The sequence below is a fragment of the Triturus cristatus genome, chromosome 4_1 (assembly GCF_964204655.1).
Source record: "Triturus cristatus chromosome 4_1, aTriCri1.1, whole genome shotgun sequence".
Taxonomy (NCBI): Eukaryota; Metazoa; Chordata; class Amphibia; order Caudata; family Salamandridae; genus Triturus; species Triturus cristatus.
The window spans coordinates 917,339,614-917,362,987 of record NC_140585.1 but is presented as its reverse complement, the minus strand read 5'-3'; the positions used below and the strand labels follow the sequence as shown (position 1 = coordinate 917,362,987).

General features: G+C 45.7%; 1 protein-coding gene across 1 annotated transcript in view; it reads left to right on the top strand.

Moving 5' to 3' along the window:
• LOC146855805 (Golgi-associated RAB2 interactor protein 1A-like) overlaps positions 1 to 21,634 on the top strand; it is a 182,013-nt gene extending 160,379 nt beyond the window's left edge. The window contains exons 4-6 of the mRNA XM_085653721.1: positions 6,202 to 6,368; positions 11,399 to 11,460; positions 21,271 to 21,634. Of these exons, the coding sequence (XP_085509847.1) occupies positions 6,202 to 6,368; positions 11,399 to 11,460; positions 21,271 to 21,524 (483 nt within the window). The 3' untranslated portion in view covers positions 21,525 to 21,634. The remainder of the gene's footprint in view (positions 1 to 6,201; positions 6,369 to 11,398; positions 11,461 to 21,270) is intronic.
• Positions 21,635 to 23,374: the final 1,740 nt, after the last annotated feature.

The window sequence follows — 23,374 nt, the reverse complement described above, 5'->3', positions numbered from 1 at the left end:
ACAAACAGAAAGCCAACATTCTAGTGTATGACAAGATAAATTGACAAGAGGCACCATCTGATGATGTCAAGCTCAAGGGGTAAAAAGCTTATGGCATTGCTGAGAGTGTATGTGTTTTTCAACGCTCCTCGCTCGCAGTGCAGCCCTGGGTACAATTAGGGAGATGGCCGGTCCTTTCCGGGCGAGTCTCCATGCTGCTCGTCTCCCCTAGACCGGCTCCAGCTCCTTCGGTTGCAGAGGTACAGCTGAGTGTGTATGATCTGCTGTCAGTGATCTTCCGTGTCAGATCAAGTATATTAAAAGTGAAGAAAAATATTATTGAGTTAGAGTTATTGTGTTGCGCCATGTTTCAAGTGACTATGATGGAAATCTATTGAGGACATTCTATCTCATCCTTGAGTTAGGTGCTTTCGTCACTCCCAAGTGATGCCTTGTAGCCTTTTAGGCAGACGAAGCATCAAATTGTTCTCCTCTTGTATCCGAAGTGTATTTTTGTACTGTCCTCATGTTCTCTTAATGGTTGTTGAGTCTGAGCAGCTAGGACTGAAACCATTCCTTTGATTTCTTTTAGTCTAGGTGCGATCTTAATTGGGTCATTTTTTGTAGTCCTCGTCGGTTACTTAACATAATAAATATTGTACTTCATCCCACTTGCTTGTTGACTAGCTCAGTCACTACTGGCCAATTCATCCAACCAGGCACTCATTTAGCTGACTCCTTATCTCATTACAGTTTGGTACCATTGGGCATGGGGTAAGGTAAAACAGAGGCGGCATGCCAACAGATAACCCAGACACGTCTTCTCAGTTATAACATGCCATGCCCAACTGCGCAGGGCAAGTCTCACCCCTATTTATTTTCTTGCACTAACCTGCAACGTGGGATCAGTGCTTGTGTGTGAGTGCGCGTGACAACGTCAGGTGCGACCCTTCGATGCACTACATTTCTATAAAACTTTAAATATTTTTGTTTTTGCATAACAAATAACTCTACGTATGTACGTATGAGAGATACAACACACTTGTCCTTGCAGTCCTGGGCCTTTCAAGTCTTGTGAAATTACTCACAGCTATTGTCCTCTAGTTTCTTTGGTCTCTTGATAGTGGGTTTGAGTCGGTACGGATGTCCTCAACTGGCAGCAGTTGTGATGCTGTATTCCACTGCTCCTGACACCTGAGTCTCCCTTTGGCCTTCCAGGGGTGCTTCTCTTGAAGCTTTTGATACATTAGTACTTCGTGTAGAGGGATGTGTTCTGGCTCTAGCTCCCACTTCTCCGGGGATGCGGGGGAGGTCGGCATGTCTTCTGAGTGTTGTGTCTGTGTGTTTTGTGTTACTGGGTGCCATTGGCTGAAGAATGACACGTTCCCTGTGATGCAATCAAAATTGTTTGCTTCAGTTATCATGGTGCCTTTTCTGTGCACTACTTGGAGGGGGCAAACTTCGAATGGCAACCTGAACTTTCCCTTCAGGCGCCCTTCACGCCCTAGATCCCAATCTCCTACTTGACTGTTGGAGTCTTGGGCTCTGTGGGACAGACTGGCTTTGTGGTTGTTGCTGGCTTTCTGTTCAGTGGTCTGTCTCTACGTCACTTGGGAGTCCACCTTTCTGTGTGGGAAAGTCGTCCCTTGCGCTCTTCCGAATAAGACGTCAGCAGGTGTTCTTTGCATGGTGCTGTGTGTGGTACGCCTGTATGCTCCAAGGGAATTGCAAATGGCTTGCTCAATGTCGGCCTGCTGTTCGCATCAAATACAGATTGCCTTGTTTAGCATATGCATTAGCCTCTTGACTTGTCTTGAGGCCACTGGGGAAAGATGTTCCTGTGGGTGTTTGCAAACAACAGCAGGTAGTCTTTGCTGTATTGGCTCTGAAACAGTGGGCCATTGTTGCTTTTTAGGGTGGTGGGGACTCCTTAAATGGCAAAGATCGAGGCACTTCCGTGTATGGTCAAACGTGGTCCTCGGTAGCACTTCTACTATTAAAAACTTCAAAAACACATCTGAAACTACAAGCGTGATTTTGTCCATCTGGTATAGATGCGAAGTCTGCGTTAATGTCGAGCCAGGGACCGGCACTGGGTTTGTCGGTGGTGATGGTCGGGGGCTGGTTTGGGGGCCTGCATACTAAACACCATTGGCAGTGGGTGACCAGATTATCGACATTTGCATCCAGATAACCACACCTCCTCCCTAGTCGTGCATTGGTCTTGGTGGCTCCAAGGTGACCTGTGTGAGCGAGGGCTAGTATTGACATTCATAGTGCATGTTAGATTACCTGTCGGTGTTCCCTTAGGAGATTTCCAGGTTCTGTAATGCTGAGTTCATATCAGATATTCCAGAGGGCGGAGAGGTCATGTTTAGCAGGGTCATAATGTTTCCTGATGTCGTTGAGGAAGTCTCTGCATTTTCCAGACATCCTCACTTCCAAGGTGTTTTGGAGGCACGGGTCGGTGGTTGTGGCGTTAGCGATGTCTTGGAAGGTTAGTGACTTTGGGAAGCCAGTCTCGGTGATCCAGTGAGCAAAATGGTCAGCATCTGATGGAAGGCTGCTAATGATGCCAAGTGGCAGACAGGGGTGTCTGGACAGATAGTCTGCTGGGTCATCACACACAGGTTTGTAGCCCCCCATCAGCTGGTACTTTGAAAGTTGTAGTGCCCACTTCTCAACTTGAAATGGAGGGTGGGATACTGATCCCGCAAATAGTGGAATGAATGGGTTGTGATCTGTAACGACCGTGAAGGGCTGCCTGTAGAGATTCAGATGAAAGTGATGGCAGCCCACTTGATGGCAAGGGCTTTCTTTACTATGTGAGCGTATTTCTTCTCGATCTCTGTGAGAGCCTTGCTGGCAATGTGACAGGAGCCCACATGTCATGGTCAGCACATTGCCTGAGGCCAATGGGGCTTGTGTCCACTACCAGTTCAGATTTCATTGCTCGGTCAGAGTACACCATTACTATGTTCTAGATTAAGGTGTTTTGATTAATTGAAACACACCTTTCTCTGGTTTGCCCCATGACCATTGAGAATATGTTTTGGTCTGGTGTTGCAGGGATCCTGTGAGTCTGGGAAGATTTATGCTGAATCACCCGCAGTATGTAGCGAGGCCAAGGAAACTGCGGAAATATGAGTGGAGAACGTTGTGATATATCTACTGTCCCCATGGAGTTCTAGTTGATGGTAGCCTATGTTCAGATCGAGCTTCGAAAACCACTTGGATCCATTGATGCCAGTGATCATATCATCTATTGTGGGTGAAATGTGGCTCTCATCTGATAGCCATGTTGGAGAGATTTGCATATCAATGCGGACGTGGATGCAATCGGTCTGCTTGGGTTTCCAATCATGGGGGACAGCCACTGAGTGTGTCCCAGCACTTTTTCAGTGACCCCAGGCTCTTCAAGTTTCTGCAGCTCATCCTCTACTGCTGGGCGGGGGTGAAATGGAATGCAGTTCTGTTGTCTTCTGGCGGGGCACAACATACGGTAGATATGTACTGATATTTGTTGCCCTTTTAAGTGCCCTAGGCCAGTAAAAATGTGTGGAAAATCATTGAGCATGTGGTGCATGACATTAGCTAGATTGCTCATGGTGGTGGTGAAGTGGACGAGTTGGAGGTGTTCCTCAGCATCACAGTGGAGAAGTGTCTCGGAGTCAGAAGATGGGATGAAGAACTTGGTGTGGCAGGTCGCCTCCCCATTGGAGATGAAGTAGAAGAACATTCCCGCCAGTGGGATAGGTTCGGTGCAGCCATATGCAAACATCTTGGCCGTGGTGGGCTGTAAGTTGGGGTGTGGATGGATGGTGAGGTACTGCTTTAGGCAAGTTACGTTGACGGATGCACCTGTGTCCATAAAGGAGGAGATTGATGGGCTGCCAGTGTTGATCTGGAAGGTGATCAACTGACGCTGAGGGTGTCCTGGTTTAAGGGTGCATGATAGCAGGAAGAGTGTCATCTTCCTCCTCTGTTGACATGTTGGCCTGGCCCACAGTGCTGTTGCACCTTCAGGTCTGTTCAGTGGGCAATTTCAACGGTCCTCACTCCCGTGTAGTGCGGAGTGCCACACCCTCTGAAGAATGATGGTTTGCGTCCTCATCTGTAGAGGTTCGTGAATTGGTTAATTCGTTGGCACATTGAACAAGTCTTGCCTGTCGCAGGTTATCCTGGAGAGGGTGCAAGAAGAATCCGCAAAAGCCACATGTGTCCCTGCCGTGTTTGCCAACTGCTTGTGTCCGTTTAGTGGGAGGCCGACGGGAGGTGGGAGGAAGTCCTTTAGAAATGGTGGTTGCTGTTTCTACTTTGATGGGTCGATGTACTGGCTTGGGGTTTGTAGAGAGTCTGTGAAATGCCATCTTGATTTTGTTGGCACAATCATTAGACAGCTTGTATGAACAGGCAAGCATGAGGATATCGTCCAACGGCATGTTAGGAAAGCAGAGGATGAGGCGTCACAAAGTAGCTGACCGGCAGCCTTGGATAATTTCTGCCCGTATCTCTTTGTGGGGTAATTCGCGGTGCATGTGCTGGCGAGCTGGCATAGAAGAGATTGATGGATTCCCCTTCCTTTTGGCGAGCTTGACTTAGCATGAACCTCTCAAAGCCGGGGTTCATCTGCGGGTCAAAGTAGGCGTTAAGGGCCGTTAAGGCGGTATTGTAATCATCGCCTGCCGTTGCGTTGGGAATGTTGCGGAGTAGTTTGAAGATTTTGTCACCAGCATAGTGGAGAAGCAGGGACTGCTTGGTTTCACCATCAGTTTCTTTCATGGCAGTGTTGGCAGGTGAGTGGGAGACAGCTTTTGGAGTGATCCGTACGGGCTTCTGTGCAGCTCAGTGGGTGCAGCGAGCCAGCTGTCATCATCGTCAGTGGTAGCCCAGAGAAAATGCAGAAGGCGGTATGCCAACAGATCACATGAACACATCTTTACAGTTATAACATGCTGTGCGCAGCTACACAGAGGCGGGGCTTGCCCCTATTTATTATCTTGCGCTGACCTGGAGGTCAGCGCAAGATAATAAATGGGGGCAAGTCAGTGTGTGTTTACGGGTGAGCGTGACGTCGTCAGGTGCGACCATGCGATGCACTACAGGGCACACATGGTTTGGATGTCTAAGCATGCTTTCCCTCCTGAAAGTGGGAGGGAACCCTCACGAACCACAAGCAATGTGCATCCATGACCATAACAGCTAAAGGTAGAATCTTCTTTTTCTCTAAATTGGGCACTTGGTGGAAAAGTAGTTTTACTACAGTTCTGTGTTACTAATATCTAGATACAAAAATATAAAAAAAAATAGTGATGGGGGTGCGCAAAGTTAGCAAAGTTGGCCTTACTAGCTGCGTGACTTTTGTTTCAAAGCTTCACTATCTTCACAAAGTTCTTGAAGTTTTAAAACAAGCTGGTGAAAATCCTTTAAAAGTAGCTGTTTGTGGGAGGAAAACTTGGGAAAATATTTTTTTGTGAACATTGACCCACTAATTTCCCCAGAGTGGCACGTTATGTCACATTTTTTCTTGTTATCACTTCTTACGAGGTCACTCACTTCAGTGTCACAAGTCAAAGATTATGCTTTGTGGTTGAGATCCTGGCCCCTTCACTCCTCCAGGAAATCTGGAATCTGTCATCTCTGGTGGTGAACAAGAACTTCACTGGAAGCTCATGGCACTCACTCAAAACAAACAACTAAAAGATTTTTTTTAAGGTGGGCATAGGTGCTATTGAATAGGCATAGCCCCCTCAGTTACATGATGAATGGGATGAAAAATCAGCCCACAAGTCAATGAGGGCTTCAATGGTTAAACACTTTTATTGTTATCATGGGCTGTTGTCAGTAGAGGTGCTGAATCCATAGGTCAATCGCCAGGTAAAGGTTCTGGATCCAGTGAACAGAAGAGCAACCTCTGGCCGAGGTCAAATGTGGGTCACTGGAGCAACCTCCAGTGGAGGCTGTAAAAGGCAGAGAAACAATGGACATTTTAGGGATACCCAGAAGCGATTTTGAGAGGTGAATTAATGAGGCAGATACGAGCAAGAGGCAGGGTATTAACAAGGACCTGCAGTCCCTGGGACAACAGGGAGACAGGGTGATTCTTGACTGTGTTCATATGTTCTGAAATTGCATGTTTTTGTTTGGGTATGTGAATTGGGGAATCCATTTTGAACTACAGAGTAAATCCTTTACTTTTGTTCCCCTGCCCTTTCTGACCAGGATTCTGACACAGAGACTTGGAGTGACTCACGAAAGGCGCGGCAACAACCAAGAAGGAAACGAAGCAGAGTAAGTTTCAGTTTACCGAGATGGCCAATTCTACGACATTTCAAGCACAAAGTGGAGGAGGCGGAAGATGATGCTACCCAAGAAGTTCATAGCACACAGTGAGATGATTTTATATTTATCACAAGTTAAGCATTGAATGTGGACGCTGTGCTGCAAATTCAAATGTTCCCTCGCTGTGCTTTTAAAATGAGTGAGTTTTAAAAAAATCCTCCAGATAAAGTTGCAGATACTGGAATTTTGAGCCTTCCCCGTGTACACAGAAAATCTGTGTGGTTGTGCGCAATCCCAGTTTGCACTGTACCTTTGATGTGAGTGGTACACTAGATTTGTAGGAATATCCCTTCCCAGGGTTTAAGGTCTGGTATTTAGTGATAAAGGTGGTATCGTGAAAGGTGGAGGTGGACTGGTCTGGTCGTTTTCCAGTAAGCCAGGGCCTGCGAATGACAGGTAGTGGTATGGCTGACAAACGCATGAGTGTGTGTGCTTTCATTCCACATACTGACACCTTAGCCTAAGGGACAAAACCTCGGTTTCAAGATTTGATCCTTATATGCAGCTTTAACACGAGCTCCCAATCATTCAAGCCTACATAGACTTTACACAATCTAAGTATGTATATCACATTTCTAAGCCACTTTATAGTAAAAGAAATAGTTAATATGTGTTCCGTTTGTCCTCAGTACATCAACCCTCCTGTCCTGGTACAGGACGTCAGGCAATCCAAGTACTACAGTTGGAATGTTTGCGCTCATTTGTGGTGATCCAAACCATACATTTATTTATATGCGTTTTCATTAGGTTAAATATCATGCCTGAAAACTTTGCCCTGCCTGCAAGTTACTTTCTTCAACACTACCAAGTAGACATCTCTCCTCCTACAGAGACTGAACTTCATATACATCATAGCACTGGGTCTACACCTAAATATTCGGAACATCAAATTATTTCGGAAAATAACAGGTTCCTCATAGGAACGTCTTGCCTGACTATGGATATTTCCACATAGTAACACCTGCCTATAGCCCGGGCAGCCTGGGAGGAGGGCTTTTGATGATGATGGGGGACTGCACTCAATACAAATCCAGGGTTCCCACATACGCTTGCTCATTCCTGACTGGGACTGCTTGCGCCAAAATTACCACTCCATCAACCCCAAGATATAAGGCTAGAGCTCTGAGTCACAGGCAGTGGGATCTTCATGGTCCAACTTTCTTTGCCAACAGGCTTTGTTCGTGACTCTCTTCAACCACTTGGTGGTCCTAGGGAGCCAGGTACGCCACCTTTTCTTGGTTCCAAGCCCACAGGTACACCGGACTAGGGTAAAAATCCTCAAAAGCTCCTCTGTCTCTTTATACATCAGTTTCTGCATCAAATGTTAGAACAATCTGAAGTTCTTCCTACACACCTAGGTCCATCTGTTGTATGGATAGGGATTATCACAGGCTTGCTGGACTCCATTACTACTCTAATAGTTACATTTGTGCACTAAGGCAAGTCTAACAGACATGCACCGGGAGTAGGGAGATCACCAGCACAAGAACCACTAACTCAGTATTTTCATTATTCGTACTAGATTTCTGAACCACCTTCCGTTTTCTAACCTAGAACCCTATTTTGCATGGCTTTAACACACAGAAGTTAAGCCTGGTTCATCGGGAAGATGTTGCCATGGTATAGGTGACTATGGTTGCCTCCTTGTCTGGGTTTGACCTGAGACATTTGGATTGGAGTTAATCTGTTAATGCCAAAGATGGCAGCACCTGTTCCATATAGAAATTCTTGTTCAGTTGGATGAATCCTGTTCTAGTCAAAGAGACCATCTGTCCTATTTGAGGCTGGGCAAAGCTTAGTTTGAGTCTGAGGCATTGTTTGAGTCTGGCTTGAACAAAAGGCGACAAATCTACAGGTTCCTGGCTCTGACTGGCATAAAGGAAGGTGAAATAGATATGAGACCAAGACTTTTCTGGCCTTATTAGATTTTCGTGGCTTCAGCCAGCTAGGAGTCTCCGGATTTCTCAATAAGCCAATCTACTGCCTCACCCATGTGTTAATAGTTCAGAACATAGGGGTAACAGTTCTAGAAATTGTGAAAGAAGTGGGAAAACAAGATGGTTCTGGTTAACCCTCGAAAAAAAGAAAGACAACAGGAAGAAAGGGTTCAATGTGGTCTACAAAAAAACCTGCTTGAAAATAAGTTTTCGACATAAAAGGCAACCTTCAAGGGGGAATCATCAATCGAGTAAATGCATTCAGTTTGAACATTTCAGAGACTTGGGTTAGAAAGAGTCAGTCATTGCAACTGGTTTCCTCAGATTGATCACATACAGCCAGTTAAATCAGATGAGTATTGCAGAGCAAGCTGGATGCCGGGGGTGTCACCAGAAATGCTCAAGCCAATTTGGGCTCCGTGGTGAAAGATACATTGTTTGCAGAATTCAGCAGGAAAGTAAAATTTGCTGAAGAAATCCTATACTAGATTCAGTTGTCATTAGAGACTATTCTAAAGGCTCGATGCCTCGTCCCTCTCAGGCGCAACCCTTTGGGAAATCTAAGCTGTTTGAGTAACTGTAACATATCACCAAAGGATGACAAGATGCAAGCTGGGGCTACACTCACTTGAGCACATGGCAATGAGTAACAGTAGCAGCTGGTACAGCCCTTACGGAGCCATACACATATATGAGGCTACCAGGAAGTAAGATGGTACAACTGCGTAATGCCGCACAGTGTGTTTTATGCAGTTAGGACCAGTGCAATTTGTTAGCTCGTGCTGCAATTAATGAGCGCTCATTAAGGGAGTTTACCCAGTACTCTGTCCACAGGCTATATTTAAGTTTCAGGTTGGTCTGCAGTAAGTGATTAAGTCTGTTTTGGGAACTATAGAATAGAAGTGAAGGCATGTTTAAGGTACGCTACTAGATTTCTGCAGCTCTGCTTCTAGCTTCTAGTTGCCGCTTGAAAGGTAATTGTAATCCTGGCATAAAGATGCCCATGACGAACACCTCATGCAATCTTGCAGGTTTGCGCTGGGTGTTGTGCATGGAGCTCTGAAGAGGAAATGTTCAGGAAAGTAAACATTTTACTCAGACGGGCTGTATTTCCTCGTAGGCACTAAAGTAATCTGCTCATGAACACCAACATCCACGTGGCACCACATCAACTGCAACTTATACTAAAACATTGGCATGGGTCTCCATGACAGTATCGCATTGATGCCGGTTCTTAGTGACGGCTAACAAAGTAATATCACATCCGCATGGTGCCATTTATTTTTGTCACTTCTGGGTCGGGCTGCCCTAGATAGACCAAGACATTGTTAAATTCAGGACTGAGTAACAGGAATATTCCTATATCTAACTATTTTCTCAGGACAGTGTCAGCACTCTGGAAATTCAGAGATTCCTATTACATAATGGGTTTAATCCTCCGAAAATTAGGTTGCTTTAGGCTTTTTCTTTCTTTCCTTCAGTTTCCAAAATCAATCTCCAGTTTCTGTCCTAAAACGCCTTTTTTTTTTTTAAACTCATCAAAAGTGCTAAGCAGGCAGTGATTCATCGTGTCTATTGTAAAAGAGCTGTGCCCATCACGGGGAGCATGACCTGGGGCTTGGTTTACACAGACCCTTTTTAATTCAAAGTAAAACGCTGTAAATGGCTCACTCAGCATCATCATTTCAATTTCTACCCTCCTCTGAACCTTGTTCAGTGTCCCCATAAACCTCTCTACTTCTCCATTAATTAATCTGGACTCATCACGAGTTGGTCTTCAGATGATTAATTCTGATTGAGCGTCAGGTAGGAGGCAAATTGGTTCCCTTGGAATGGGGGTCCTTTCTCCATTCACATTCTCAATAGTATCCCATGGGCAGCAAATGTCTTCTCTGGCTTGGCTACTTAGTCATCAGCAGAAGACAAGTACCTCAGTTCAACCTAAGGGCATCTGGTTAGGTCATTCACCATAATAAGTAAATGAAGCCTGTCAGGAAGACAACAAAGTGATGGAAGATTTGTGGGATCAGTGTGTAACTAGAACCTGTTGCCGTACAGATACACAGGGTAAGGCTGACAGCCCCATAAGATCACTATTGCCTCCCTGTCTATATAAGGCTACCTTTGATCAGTGATGGGAAGCGGGCATCTAGAGTAAGCAGTACGAGCCCACTGTCTGTTTTCTTGATGTTGGTATTGAACCTGCCCCAATGCTTCTTCTCACAATACCTCTGCAGCAATGCTGTTGGGCAGACAGGCTTGCAATATTAATATTACTCCTCGGAGGTATCCTGTTGTCAACTATTCTGTTCTAACAGTATTGCCAGCTAGGAAGGATCAGATAAGCCATAAGAAACAGCTTAAAGACAGTGCTGTATGAGTGGAAGACGGCATACTCTTGCATGACTGTTTTCTTGAAAGAAAGTTCAGGGCCTTCTATGAACTGCATTCTTGAAGTGTGACATCTCAAAATCGGACACTGGTAAGCACTGAATAAGGTGACGTTTAAGTGATAAATTTTAAAAGACTTAAGTTGAGCAACCAAGGCTGGATAAATTAATGCAGGTGGGATTCTCTGTTGGCACTGATCTTGCAAGCTCCCTTGTGCCAACCCCAGTCAGTTATGACTTTTTTTGCAGGAACTTTCCCAGGTACCCCTGCAGAGTGGTCCTATGTTTGGGTGGGAGTGTTGCGTCATAGACCGGTAGCAGGGGCATAACCTGGGGCATCATTTGGAGCTAACCTGCTTTGTATTTCCAAGTGGTCTCCTCCAGTGTGAGGTCCCCTAGTAAATAAAAAGAGGTTTCAAATGCACATGGGATTTGCAGAACTGGGACAGAACAGCTACTATTTAAACTGATTTTAGGCTTGTGAGTGCAGTTCACTAATGATCAACCATATGAAGATAGTTCAGTGGGGTGCACTGCCTGCTTTATCGCTGTCTGCTTAATTATCTACTTAATATTCCAGCACACATTCTTAAAATGTTGTCCCTTATTGTTTAATGATGCAGGGTTTTAAATAAAGGTAAAGAAACTGCAGGGACTGCTCGGTATCGCCCTTGAGGCAGTTCCTTCCAGGAAATGTCTGTCTTCATTGTTTGGATTCAGTGATGCTATCTGTTCTTCTCCTCCCCACAGTCCTGAAGATGCACTGGAGGCAAAGATGACCGACCATAAACACCAGGAACCCAGCATCCCAGGTAACTTTCTGATACGGTAACTTGTACAGCTTAGCCCCACATGCAGTAAGATAACACCTGAATCCCGGAAGGAATACGGGATACACCCAAACCCCAAATGCAATAAGGGATACAGGGTAAACCAAGGGAGTAGCCAAAAAATGAAAGCACCTTCTACTTGAAATATATCTCTACTCATAGTGAGCATGCGAAGCAAGCAAACCTGACCTTCCTTAGAAGAGTGCTTTTGATCCCTTAATCCTCCTTCCATCCATCCAGTCCTCCATCCCCTGACCCATGCATCTTTTCAGCTCTCCCTCTGTACTTCCCTTCGTCTTTCCATCCATCCACCGATTAATATAGTCATGCATTCTTCTATCTGCCCTGTCACCCTTCTCGAACTGTTCATTTTTCCATCCATTCACCTACTTACATGTCAAGCCTTTCAATCTTCCATTCATCCTTTTGCCCTTTGATCTGTCAACCTGTTTATCCTTCCATCTATTTATTCATTATCTCACCTTCCATCCTACCTTCCCTTTTTTTCCAACTTTCCTTTCACTCTTTCCCTCTGTTCACCCTCCCTTCGTCCTCCCATTTTCTTTCACTTTTCTACCCATCTTTTTTTTCATCCTTATTCTGGCTTACCCGCTCGCTCTCTCTCTCTGGGATCCAGCTTAACACTGGAGCGATAGTAGGTTTACTATAATGCATTTGTTGATTAAGAGTAGACTCAACACCTGCGTGTTTTTAATTGTTTATACTTGAAAAATAACAAACAGATACTAAATAAATTCTCATATTACAATTGATTGAGCTCATTGCAACAGGCACACCTCTCAGCGCAGTCCAGGGGCTAAAAACACATAAGACGTTACCTAAACTAAGACGTTACTTAAACATGAATTAATTGCAAGTTATACAAAGTATGCACTATTTCTAAATGTGCGCATGATAAAGAGGTGCCTGGTCTCACCAAACCCAAGTTTACCCTTTGGTGGTACAGTCCATTAATTCTGTGCATTTAGGTAATATACATCATTGTTAAGGCTCCTTGTTTTCTTTTTTTACTGATTTTTACAGATAAATACAGACATAAAACAATTTATTTTCCTGTCTGTATTTATTATTCAAAGTGGATAAAAACAGAAATTGGGTTGTTTTTGAGTGATTCTAAATGCTGTCAATCATGACTGCCAGGCGAATAGCGGTACAGATTGAAAGGTAAGGGGATTAAATAAATATAGAGATTTTAGTAAAGAACCTTAAACAGCAGTAGATTTGCACAACCTTGATACTAAAATTTACATATTTTCTTACAAGTGAATATTTTAACTGGTTAAATAAATGCAGAAATATACACATTACAGCTTCCTTTTTTCACAAAACCTAAAGTAGATAGGGATAAATACAGGCAAAATTAGCAAAAAAAATATATGGATAAATACAGACGGAAATGACAAAAATATAAATACCATAAAATTGGGAGCCCTAATCATTATTAAAACCTCCTTCATCATTCATATCATGTTTTAATTGCAGTAGATATACTTGAATGAGCGACCAGATATCCCTAGGTGGTTCTTTGACTGGCGAAATAGCAATGAATGTATCTGATACTGTGTTACATTTACTGACTGTTGGGAGAGGGCCTCTCCCACACCGCATCACTATTCGCCGCTTTGACAACAGCAAGGCATTACCCTACACTTTCTTACCAATGCAGATAGTTCTTTCACACTACCCAGAAAATCCATTAGGGGGCTAGGTTCAACTCTCTGATTTATCATGTTACCTGCTCTACAAATAAATGTTTCCAATAGGCCCATGTACCTGGGCACCACCAAGCCAGATGCATGAAGTGTGCCCCTTCCCTACGGCACCAGCAGCACCTAGAATCTTCTCTAAGGCCATATCTACATAGTGCAATCGAGGTAGAGTTAATTCTTTGAATACATTTAAATTGAATAAGTCTGTGTCTACTATCCATAGTTACATTCTTGATAGCTGAGTGGCAGGAAATCTTCTTCTTATCAGAGATGTCACATCCAACAAACTTACCATCTGCGAAGTGCCGTGGAAATCTCTTGAGGGCATATTACTCTATGCCAAACTATACCGTTTATATGCTATATGTTTGGAGTTTTCCTTCTGTATCAAAAATGTTATCATACTGAAGGATTCTGGCTCAGCGGGACAGCTTGTTGTGACATTTTAAAGTGTCTCCCATATTCTATAATGCAGGGAGATGTCCAGTGTCTCAAAGGTTTGATTACTATCACGTATCTGATAAAGGGACTTAAAAGTACCTTCACGGAACAGATCTCCCATATTTCTAATATTCAATCTCCGCAATTGGCCACTTACCCACCGTCCATCAAAGCAGGCAGCCAATCGCAGCACTCCACACAGATAACACTGGGATACAATACATACATTGAATTTGACATCGGTTTATTAAACATTGCCACGAGTGCAGTGTCGAGCCTACTGGCTCCATAGCAAAGCCTCCTCTGGTGTGAGGTTCAAACAAGTTTGCCAGAAGCACCCTGGGAGCACCTGCATCTTTTTCTAGTGTGGCACATTCAATGTGCAGACTGAGCCTGTGCAAGAATATAGCATAGCTCCAGGCCAGGGCCCCCCATGCTGCCCTGCTCATATGACAGCATCAGCATAGACCATTTAATTATGTGCTGTTTCCCTGCCCAGAGTAGCTTTAGCAGTAAGCTATGCATACCATGAAAGAAAGGGCAGGTGAGAACTATCGAGATATTTTGAAACAAGTATAGCAGCTTCGGGAGTACCACCATTTTCACTATGGCTATTCTGCTGGCCAGAGAGAGTGGAAGGGTGATTTTTCTCTTAATGTTATCAGACATTTTTAATTGTTGCACCACCATCGCAGCTTAGCACCTCCAATGCATTTTGATGCACCATTATATCCAAATATTTCACTGGCTTATGCTTATGCATACCTGCATGAGTTTAAAGAATGCAGTCTGATTGAACATTTACATAGGTTTTTCAAGGCCCAGATTCGGTGACACCTGTGGTGGTCAAGTTCAGGGTGTTGGAGCAGAGAGACCAGCAGGAGACTCACTGTATGATATCAGATCCCAACACAACGGTACCCTATTTGATTGGGGCTTCTAGAGTAGTAGGGATGGTCCAGGTACTTGCTCCATCCTTCCCATCCCCAAAACGACCCTTTGGACTCAACCGTCTGCGAGTCCACTATTGTGCTGCATGGCATCGAGAGGAGCAGGTCCCCAGCTCGAAAGGACAAAGAGCAACACCTGATTGACTGAAACTTGTGTGGAATTCGTATCAAGGAACCAAGCCTACTGGAAGCCAAGCTGGCCAGCCAAAAAGGCTCAAACTGGCCTAGGGTGTCAGCCTTACTAAGAGGGTCAGGTACCTGCAGAAAGCAATCCAGATATATGGATTGCTGTAAGCTGAAGCATCTCCTAGCTGCAATAAGATGATTTTTTTTCAAACCATATTTATTAAAGTTTTGCATTATCAACGGCAGATGATAATGTTGTATGGTTCTATAATTACAGATTCACCGTTGCACTGCAAATGTGTCAATAGCAATACATAGTACAGGAGTATGATGGCATATTATTTCATTCTTCTGCAACCTAACTAGAAACAAAGAACATGAGCCTATAACCCCATCCCATCTAAGACAGTAAACAAGAAACGGAGACACCATTTAGAGACTAGAGACGCCTGAAGTTTTCCCGGGGGAGGGTGGTAGCCATTTGGGGTGGGGGGTCCAAGTCCGGGGCCACCCACTCCAACACCTGGAGCAACATCATGCTGGCCAGGCTTGGCGATGGAGCCATGCTTCCATTATGGTACTTCCGCTCCGCAGGGGGAGGAAGACTATACCTAATCGGGGAAGATTCTACTATCACAAGGGGATGCCGTGGTGTACTAGCTGGAGCCCTCCTCACTGTCAAGGGCCCCTTGGAGAGTGGACAATAACTTATTCCATGTAGCCGCTATGGGTCTCTTCCTCTGACCTCTTCTCGCCAGGGCATCTGCCATGTCCCATTTTATGGTTGCCTTGCGCCAGCATTCCGTGCCCTGGAGTGTAGAGATTTTCCAGTGCATTGGTATCAGCCATCGGGCTAACAGCAATGCCAAATCAATAAAGCGATTTGTGACACCCCCATCTGTTGGCGCTTATAGAGACCCAAATACAGCTATCCGCTCAGTCCAATCCCAGGCAGCCTGTAACACAGGTTATGGTTCTGCATACTTCAGCCTAAAGCATGCAAGCACTCGGACAGGACCAGAACATATGTATCATGTCTGCCACAGGGGCATGACATCGAGAAACATTTTGGGGATGCTGTAGGGTATTCTTTGTACAACTTGGCTGTTGTGAGGTAGACTCAATGTATGTTAAACTGAATGTTCTGAAAGCGGGCGTTACAAAAGACTTTTCACAAGTATGTCAGGGCTCTTTCCCATTCGTTCTGTGACAGACCACGCCCAATGTTGCATTCCCAGTGTTGTCGCAAGGGTTCCAGTGGTTCTTGTGTTGTATAAGAGAGGGCTTTTGAAAGCCCGGGTATCAAACGGTGCGCATTGTTTGGAGGACTTGCGTCAGGGGGTGTGGAGCGGGCTTCTTGTCAATGGTGCCCCACATACGTTCCAATTCAATTGCAGGACGTCTATGTGTCAGGAACTGGCCCGTTGGGAGCCCTGGTTGCTCTGTCAGCAGGTCAAATGGGATGAGCACTTCTTTCTGGAGCAAGTTGCCCAAGGTTTTGACCCCCACAGCATCCCATAGTGCCAACCCCTCCAGTCCTGCAGCCTCTCTAAAAGCTCATGTGTGTACAACGTTATACCGGACGTGAGCCCTGGCACCCGGCGATAGCATTGATATGCCACCCAAAGGAGGCTGTTAGATGGCACTGGCAACACTGAGCCGGACCAAACTGATTGCTCCTGTTCCCGGGTCTGATCTCACCTACATCAAGTTTCACCCCCAGCTAGCCATTGTGCCGGCCATTGGAGCTGTGCCATCAAAGAGTAATGCTCGAACAGCGGAGTGCCAAGCCCTCCACTCTCTGTTGGACTTTGCAATTTGGGCAGAGCCACCCTCCGCCTTCCCTTGTCCCACACCAAGCCCCGCCAAGAATGACATTCACCGTCTGAAAGGTGCCGTGGGGGATAAGGATTGGCAAATTGACAAAGTATAAAAGCAGTGTCAGCATTACCATTTTGGAGATGGCCAGCTGGCCTTGCACTGTAAGGGGGAGGGAGCACCAAAAGGCAATCTGAGGTTGTTGAGAAGAGATAGCCTTTGTGAGGTTGCCATCAGTTAAATCTCAGGTCGTATGGTAAATATCAATGCCCAGGAACCGAAAGGTGTGCAGCTCCCATCTTATGGTATGAATGCCGACCACAACAGTATGAGTGCGACAGTCTGGGTGCAGGGGGAACAGACAAGCTTTGGCCCAGTTTACCCCCAGGCAGCTTTGAACTTGGCCAGGATCGGGGGCGATCTCATCCACACCATCCCGTATACAAGGATGTCGGCGGCTTACAGGGACACTGCATTGGTCTCACAGCCAACCTGTCCACCCTAGTCCACGGCAGATTGCCGAAGATGCTGAGCCAGAAGCTCCATCACCAAGGCAAATAGTAATGGAGAGAGGGGTCATCCTTGGAGTGTGGCCCTGCTAATGAGGAAGGGGTTGGAAATTCTGTGATCGATTTTAACCCTTGCTAATTGTTTAGTGTATAGAAGCTTGATCAGCCAGTACAGTCTATCCCGTATGCCAACTTTCTGCAAGACTGCAAACATATAGTCCCATTCCAGGGTGTCAAATGCTTTTTCCAAGTCCAGGAGCAGACAGTATGATCGGTGCACCGGAGCCTCCTCCAAAATTCTATGCAGCTGGAGAATAGTGAGGGTCACAGACCTGTCTGGTAGAAAACCATCCTGGTCATGGTGGACCAGCATTGTAAGGTGCTTCAGCACACGCACTACCAGTACTTTACTCAGGATCTTATAATCACCACCCATCATAGACAGCGGTCTATAAGACAAAATGTCCAGCAGGTCCGGTCCTGGCTTAGGGAGGGATACCAACAGGGCCTCGCTCATAGATGGAGGGAGTTGACCAGCAGAAAGGGCTGCATTGTATAGTTCAACCAGTTTGAGGGCCAGCAGGGTACTAAATGTTTTATAGAATTCTATAGGTAGGCTGCCTAAGCCTGGAGACTGGCAGGTGGGGGAGTCCTGTATGGTATCCCTAATTTCCTGCTCTGACACTGGGCCATTAAGGGCTTCTCTTTGGTCCATAGGCACTGCTGGCAATGGGATACCATGGAAAACGTTCTAGGCCCCAAGCCGTTGGCAATAAGGTGTGGGGTTGTAAAGGGCCTGGTAGTGCTAACAGAAAACTCTATGTATCGCTTCCTGGGTGGTAGCCACCGTGCCAAGAGGATCACGGACATTGGTATCCGCGCGATGTTGGGTGCTCCCTTCAGCAACCATGCCAGTAGGTTCCACGTTTGGCTCCCTCCAAGTGCATTTTGCCGTGGTAAGCCTTTTAGTCCAGGCATTACAGCAATTCAATCCATTGAGCGGAGCAAGTTCTGGCTTCAGCCAATTCCACCTGGGCATCATCATTCTCCATTGCGGCCCGTTCGAGATCTTGTAAAAAGGTCTGCACTTGGGTGAGTTCCCGATTGAGCATGTCCCTTACCCTTTTAAGGTATGTATACAGTGCCCCTGGATCACAATTTTTAGAGCATCTACTCTACCGTATGTGTGGAGGTGGTATTGCTGTTTTCTGTTATGTAGGTAGTGTCACTTGGATTGAGTTAGGGAACACAGAGTCTTCCAAAGCCGTGGGTTGCAATTGCCAAATGGGCCCCGGTGGGGTGGGATACCCCCACCCCACAGGAACGGATTATGGTCAGACATATTCCATCTCCACTACCTTAAACTGGGTGGGTGGCGGGGTGGCAAAAGAAGCAATCCAATCAAACATGAAGACGGTGCGGTGGGAAATAAAAGGAGTACTCCTTGGTGGTCGGTTGCAGGGCACTCCAGCTATCCACAAGGGACCGTAAGCCATTGCACAAGTATGACGCAGAGTGCACGGTGGGGGACTGACGAAGAGGAGGATGAGACCGATCCAGTGCTGGGCCTAATAAATAATTAAAGGCGTCCCCAAGGATTCAGGGAAGGTGGGACCAGCAGGTCAAAAGTGATATGTGTGTGAAAACCTGGCCTAAGCAACCTTTGGCAAATACAGACTTCCAACAATACTTCCACACTGCCTATCTTCCCCTACACAAACACATAATGTCTTTCTGGGTCTACTCTGTTGCTCTCAAATGGCACAGACGAACGCATCCATATGAGCACTCCCCTGGCATAGGATGAATAGGTCATGCTAAAGCATGTTTTCCTCCATCGTTTCTGATGTTTTAAGTGTTCCCCCTTTGCCAAGTGAGTTTCTTGCAAGAAGGCCACGTGTACCCCTCACCATCAGAGATATTGATGAACAGAGTGACACCGCCCGGCTGGTCCCAACCCTCTGACATTCCAAGTGACAAACGTTCAATTCGTCATCCGACACAAAGAGAGGAAATAGGGGAGATAAGTCCCCCTTCAATGGGGAACCCCCACGCATAAGGTATAGAAGGTATGAGAGGCTAAACTAGAACAAAACAAATTCCAGAACTCCTCATCTGCTGCTCCTTCCACTGTGTCTCTGCCCCCTCCCCCCCGGTCGCCACCGCTCCCATAGGGCTCACCATATGGCTTTCCAATTCGGGGTGGGGGAGAGTGGGGCAACCTCCAGCATGCTACAACCGCTCCATACTGCCAGTCGAGGCCCTTTCCACCCACAGGGCTCACCGTATGGCTCTTCAATTTGGATTAGAGGGGCGCAAGCCCCAGCTTGCTACAACCGCTCTGTGTTCCCAGACGAGGCCCTTTCTACCCAATGGGCACAGAGGCCATGCCACCAACTCCGCACTTCCACAGCCCTCAGGATCGCCTCGTGTGCAGAAATGGGAGCTCCCAGCCTGCTCAGATCTCCGAGGGGGCCCCTGCTATGAAAAGGTCCCCCTCTCAAATCTGTGAGGTCCTATGGAGCTGGATCCAGGACCGCTGCATTGTTCACGATGGGAGACCCCAAGCTCTTCCCGGGGAGTCCAGGCATAAGGTGGGGGCTCTCGCTTTCACCCTTGGCCCTTCTCCGCCCGCTCCTATGAGCCTAGAGGCCTGCCACCGGAGCCTCACCGCCTCTGCCTCCAAGATTGCAGCGCAGCCAGCAGCGGGAGGTCCCGGGTCTTTCCTGCGCAACTGAGGTACTCAAGGGTACTCCCAACAGTACTTCTGATGGCCCCCCTGCCTCAGGTCTGGCTGATAGTGGTGTATTACAGGGCCCCCACTCTGGAGCCTCAGGGATTCGTGTCCCCCATTTTGCGGTGCTTAGCCACCCCTACCTAGCTGCATTAAGATAACATTACTACTAAGCCATATGCTCCATAACGGTTGAAGGAGGGTACTGGTGGTAAAGTCCAGTGTGCTGGCACTGCAAGGCCAGGATGAAACTCCCTGCATAATACATCTGACACCTGTACGCACTGTAATGCATGCCATAGTGGAGAATGGGATGACATTGGTACTTGCATCATCTCCCAAACCACTCAAGCCTACTCTGCCCTGGAATACACCGAGGAGGTGACATATCACATGTGGTGACCTCATTACTGTAGTCTTTGCAGTGAGCTTAAATGTGTTGACACTTTCAAAGCCTCCATTTGGATGGAAGCTCTCTGTTACGAAGAGGTCTCCCCCTTCACGTACCTGACAGCTTTTAGCTGCCTGGTTGTGGAAGACCTTTTGTGGGCTATCCCATGAACTTACAGTGGGCTCAGAGCCCGCCCACTGCTTCCATTTATTGGCTTTGTAGTAACTCTCATTTGCTTGCTTCTCATTTGCTGGCTTGTGTTCCTCTTCTTATGCTTGGCCTTCCCCTCCACTGCTCACTTTTAGGCAATGACTTTTCTTTTTCACGAACGACTCCATGTGTTTTATAACTCCCTCCCTTGTGTGCTTCTCCCCCCAACAAATACCTGCCTACCTGTGTTCCCTGTTGCTCTTTCCCTTGTGTGCTGCTCTGTCACTCACATGCTTTCCTCCGCAACCCCTCACTCTGTGTTGCTCTCTCCCTCGTGTGCTGCTCTTCTCCACCTCTGCTCACCCAGCTTTATTTTTATTTTCTTACCCTACACTCTTTTGCTTTCCCATGCTGGTCCTGCTTTGCTCCCCTACCCTTTGTGGGAAAATAATTTTTTTAAGTTGTTTGTTTTGAGGGCCCACAGCTTCCATTTGTTGCCAAAATTGATTTTTGTTTTAATATACTGTGTGCCATCTTAGATCAGTTGATGGTAAAAAGGGAAATGGTACATGCATCAATATATCGGTATGTGCATGCATGGTGATGCATGCCAGCACATACATCATAAGGTATGCATGTGCCTATAAACTGGTGCAATTGGCAACAACGGTGGGGTCATTGCGCCATTTTTCTTTATTTTTTGCCGATGTTGCACAGCATTTGGTAAAAAGCATTGGCATAGCATTCTTCCAGCCTTAATGGGTAGCCTTGTGTACTCTCAGTTGGTTGGTGACTCAACACGTTCCTCCCAAAAAGATGCTGAGTTTAAAGGGTCATTTATCAGAGGCAACCATGAGCAGGTTAGAAGGACTGGACAAGCTTAGTTCACAAACCCAGCTTCTGCTTTCTCTCACACTAAACACCATCTTTTTGTGCTCCACAGGAAAACCCAAGAAGGGATATTGCTTCTGCAAAAAGTGTAATAAATGCATTGGTATTGGTCCATACAAGCCACTGCTGATTTCTGGAGAAGATTACAAGGTTACTGCTGAGCCTCCACGTGAGATGGATGCTCATGACCATGACCATGGACTCTGGGTGAGAGATGAACCCACAGGAATGATGCCACTCTCTCGTCTTAGCAGTCTCATAGCTTTCGGAGAGACAAGCACTGACCCTGTCCATTCGAATCAATGATGAGTTGTTTTATCTCACTTCACTACTGTGACCTAGCTCCATGTCATAATTTTTTATCACAAGCATTCCCTCGTAATGTATCAGTGTGAGTAATAAAGCATATGACTGTGTGATAAGTTACTACTTCTTTATATTAGTGTACAACTTGTTCAAAGTCTGTTGCATCTGTAAATGCTGGCATATGACTCACTGGGATTATGATTTACAGACTAGGAGGACTTACTCACATTTTTCTGCCTATAAATAAAAGATGCAATGACTTTTCTCACTGCAACAATATACAAATCCACTGCTTGGAGAGGAGCAGGACCCTGACCATAATGGACAAAAGCAACAATTTGTCACCAGCGTTGATCATCTAGAGGAAGTGTGCTACCTAGAAACCATGCTGGCCAACCAAGCTAACTGAAAGCGACCATGGATATCAGCCTCATTAATTGTGTTGAAAACCTGCAGAGAAAAGTCCAGATATGCAATGGTGACATGCAGCATCCCTACCCTACACTGCCTCTGACATTATGGATCCCTGTACTTATCCATTTCAAACTTGTGAGGTAAACAAACATTTCCCTCTTCTCCTAAGCCCTTAGAGTAGTGTCTCACTGATTGTGACTGATTGCCAAAGATCTGTAACACCTTCAAACATTTATCAAGCCCTTACACAGCAGTTCCAGGTGGTGAAGCAGTGGGTTCTATGGCAGCACCTGCAAACTGATAAAGCTGACTGTGAATGGCCTGTATCGAGAAATAATCATATAAATTAGAATGCACTTAAGGTGCTAACCCAACTTAGTCCCCCTTGCCTGAACAATGAAAATTTGAACCAGCAACCAGTCTTTCCACAACTGTGCCCAGAGCCCCTAGACACACACACTGTATTCTTTGTAGACTTTTTAACCGGACAGAGAGTCTCTACTGACTTTAAGAACTAGCTACCAGCACCTGACAGGTAAGAGAGTATAAGAGTATACTTCCTGGTAGGTGTAAGCCGGAACTGGGGGAAACACCAGAGCAAGACAATACAATAAGCCCCCGGCAAAAAATGGAAATAAGAGAGAGCGAGAGAAATGAACTGAACTGGAGTAAACAAACTTATCTGAGCTGCATTTTGTAATGACCCACTGTTGTATGCAGATGGTTTGAGTCAGCTTGCCCCCTAAAATGAATATGCAATAGCCGGCATGTAGTTATGGTAAAGCCAGAGTTTCTATTGAAAAGCCATTTTATAATTTGCTGATAACTTTGTCACTATCTGCACAAAAAGTTTATCCAGTTTAGGATCAGCACATCGAGTTTCTTGTTGATCCATCCATTAAGGTTGGAAAATAAAGGGGTTGAGGGCATATGGACCAAAAAAGCAGCATCTCCCATAGAAATCTTAGCACTCTGTTATGGCAAAACGCTCAATGATATATCAAACGTGGCATATAAGCATAATTTTACTCAATAAACTACCTTTCTTGGTTTGGTGTAAATCCTTTGAACAGTTTTTGAGAAATTAGCACTTAAAAAATGTGCCGGAGGGCCTATGAAAAGTTCAATGATGTTGATATCTTGACAGCTAAAAACTTGTTTTTGGATTTTCAGATAGCGTTATTTGATAAATTTGAATGAAATTTGGCAGATGCTACCATGTTTTACTTACTCTTAATATTTTTATGTTAGCGCTAATAACGGTGGTGGGGCTTGAAAATCTGCCTGGGATTTGGCAGGCTATTAGCAAGTTAATCCCAGATTTCATGCATATCTGACAATGGAATTAAAGGGAAGACAAAAAAAAATATTTGCTAAGATCTCTGGTGCTGGTTCACACATCTGCATGACACTTGACAATGTGTTTAGCTTAATCT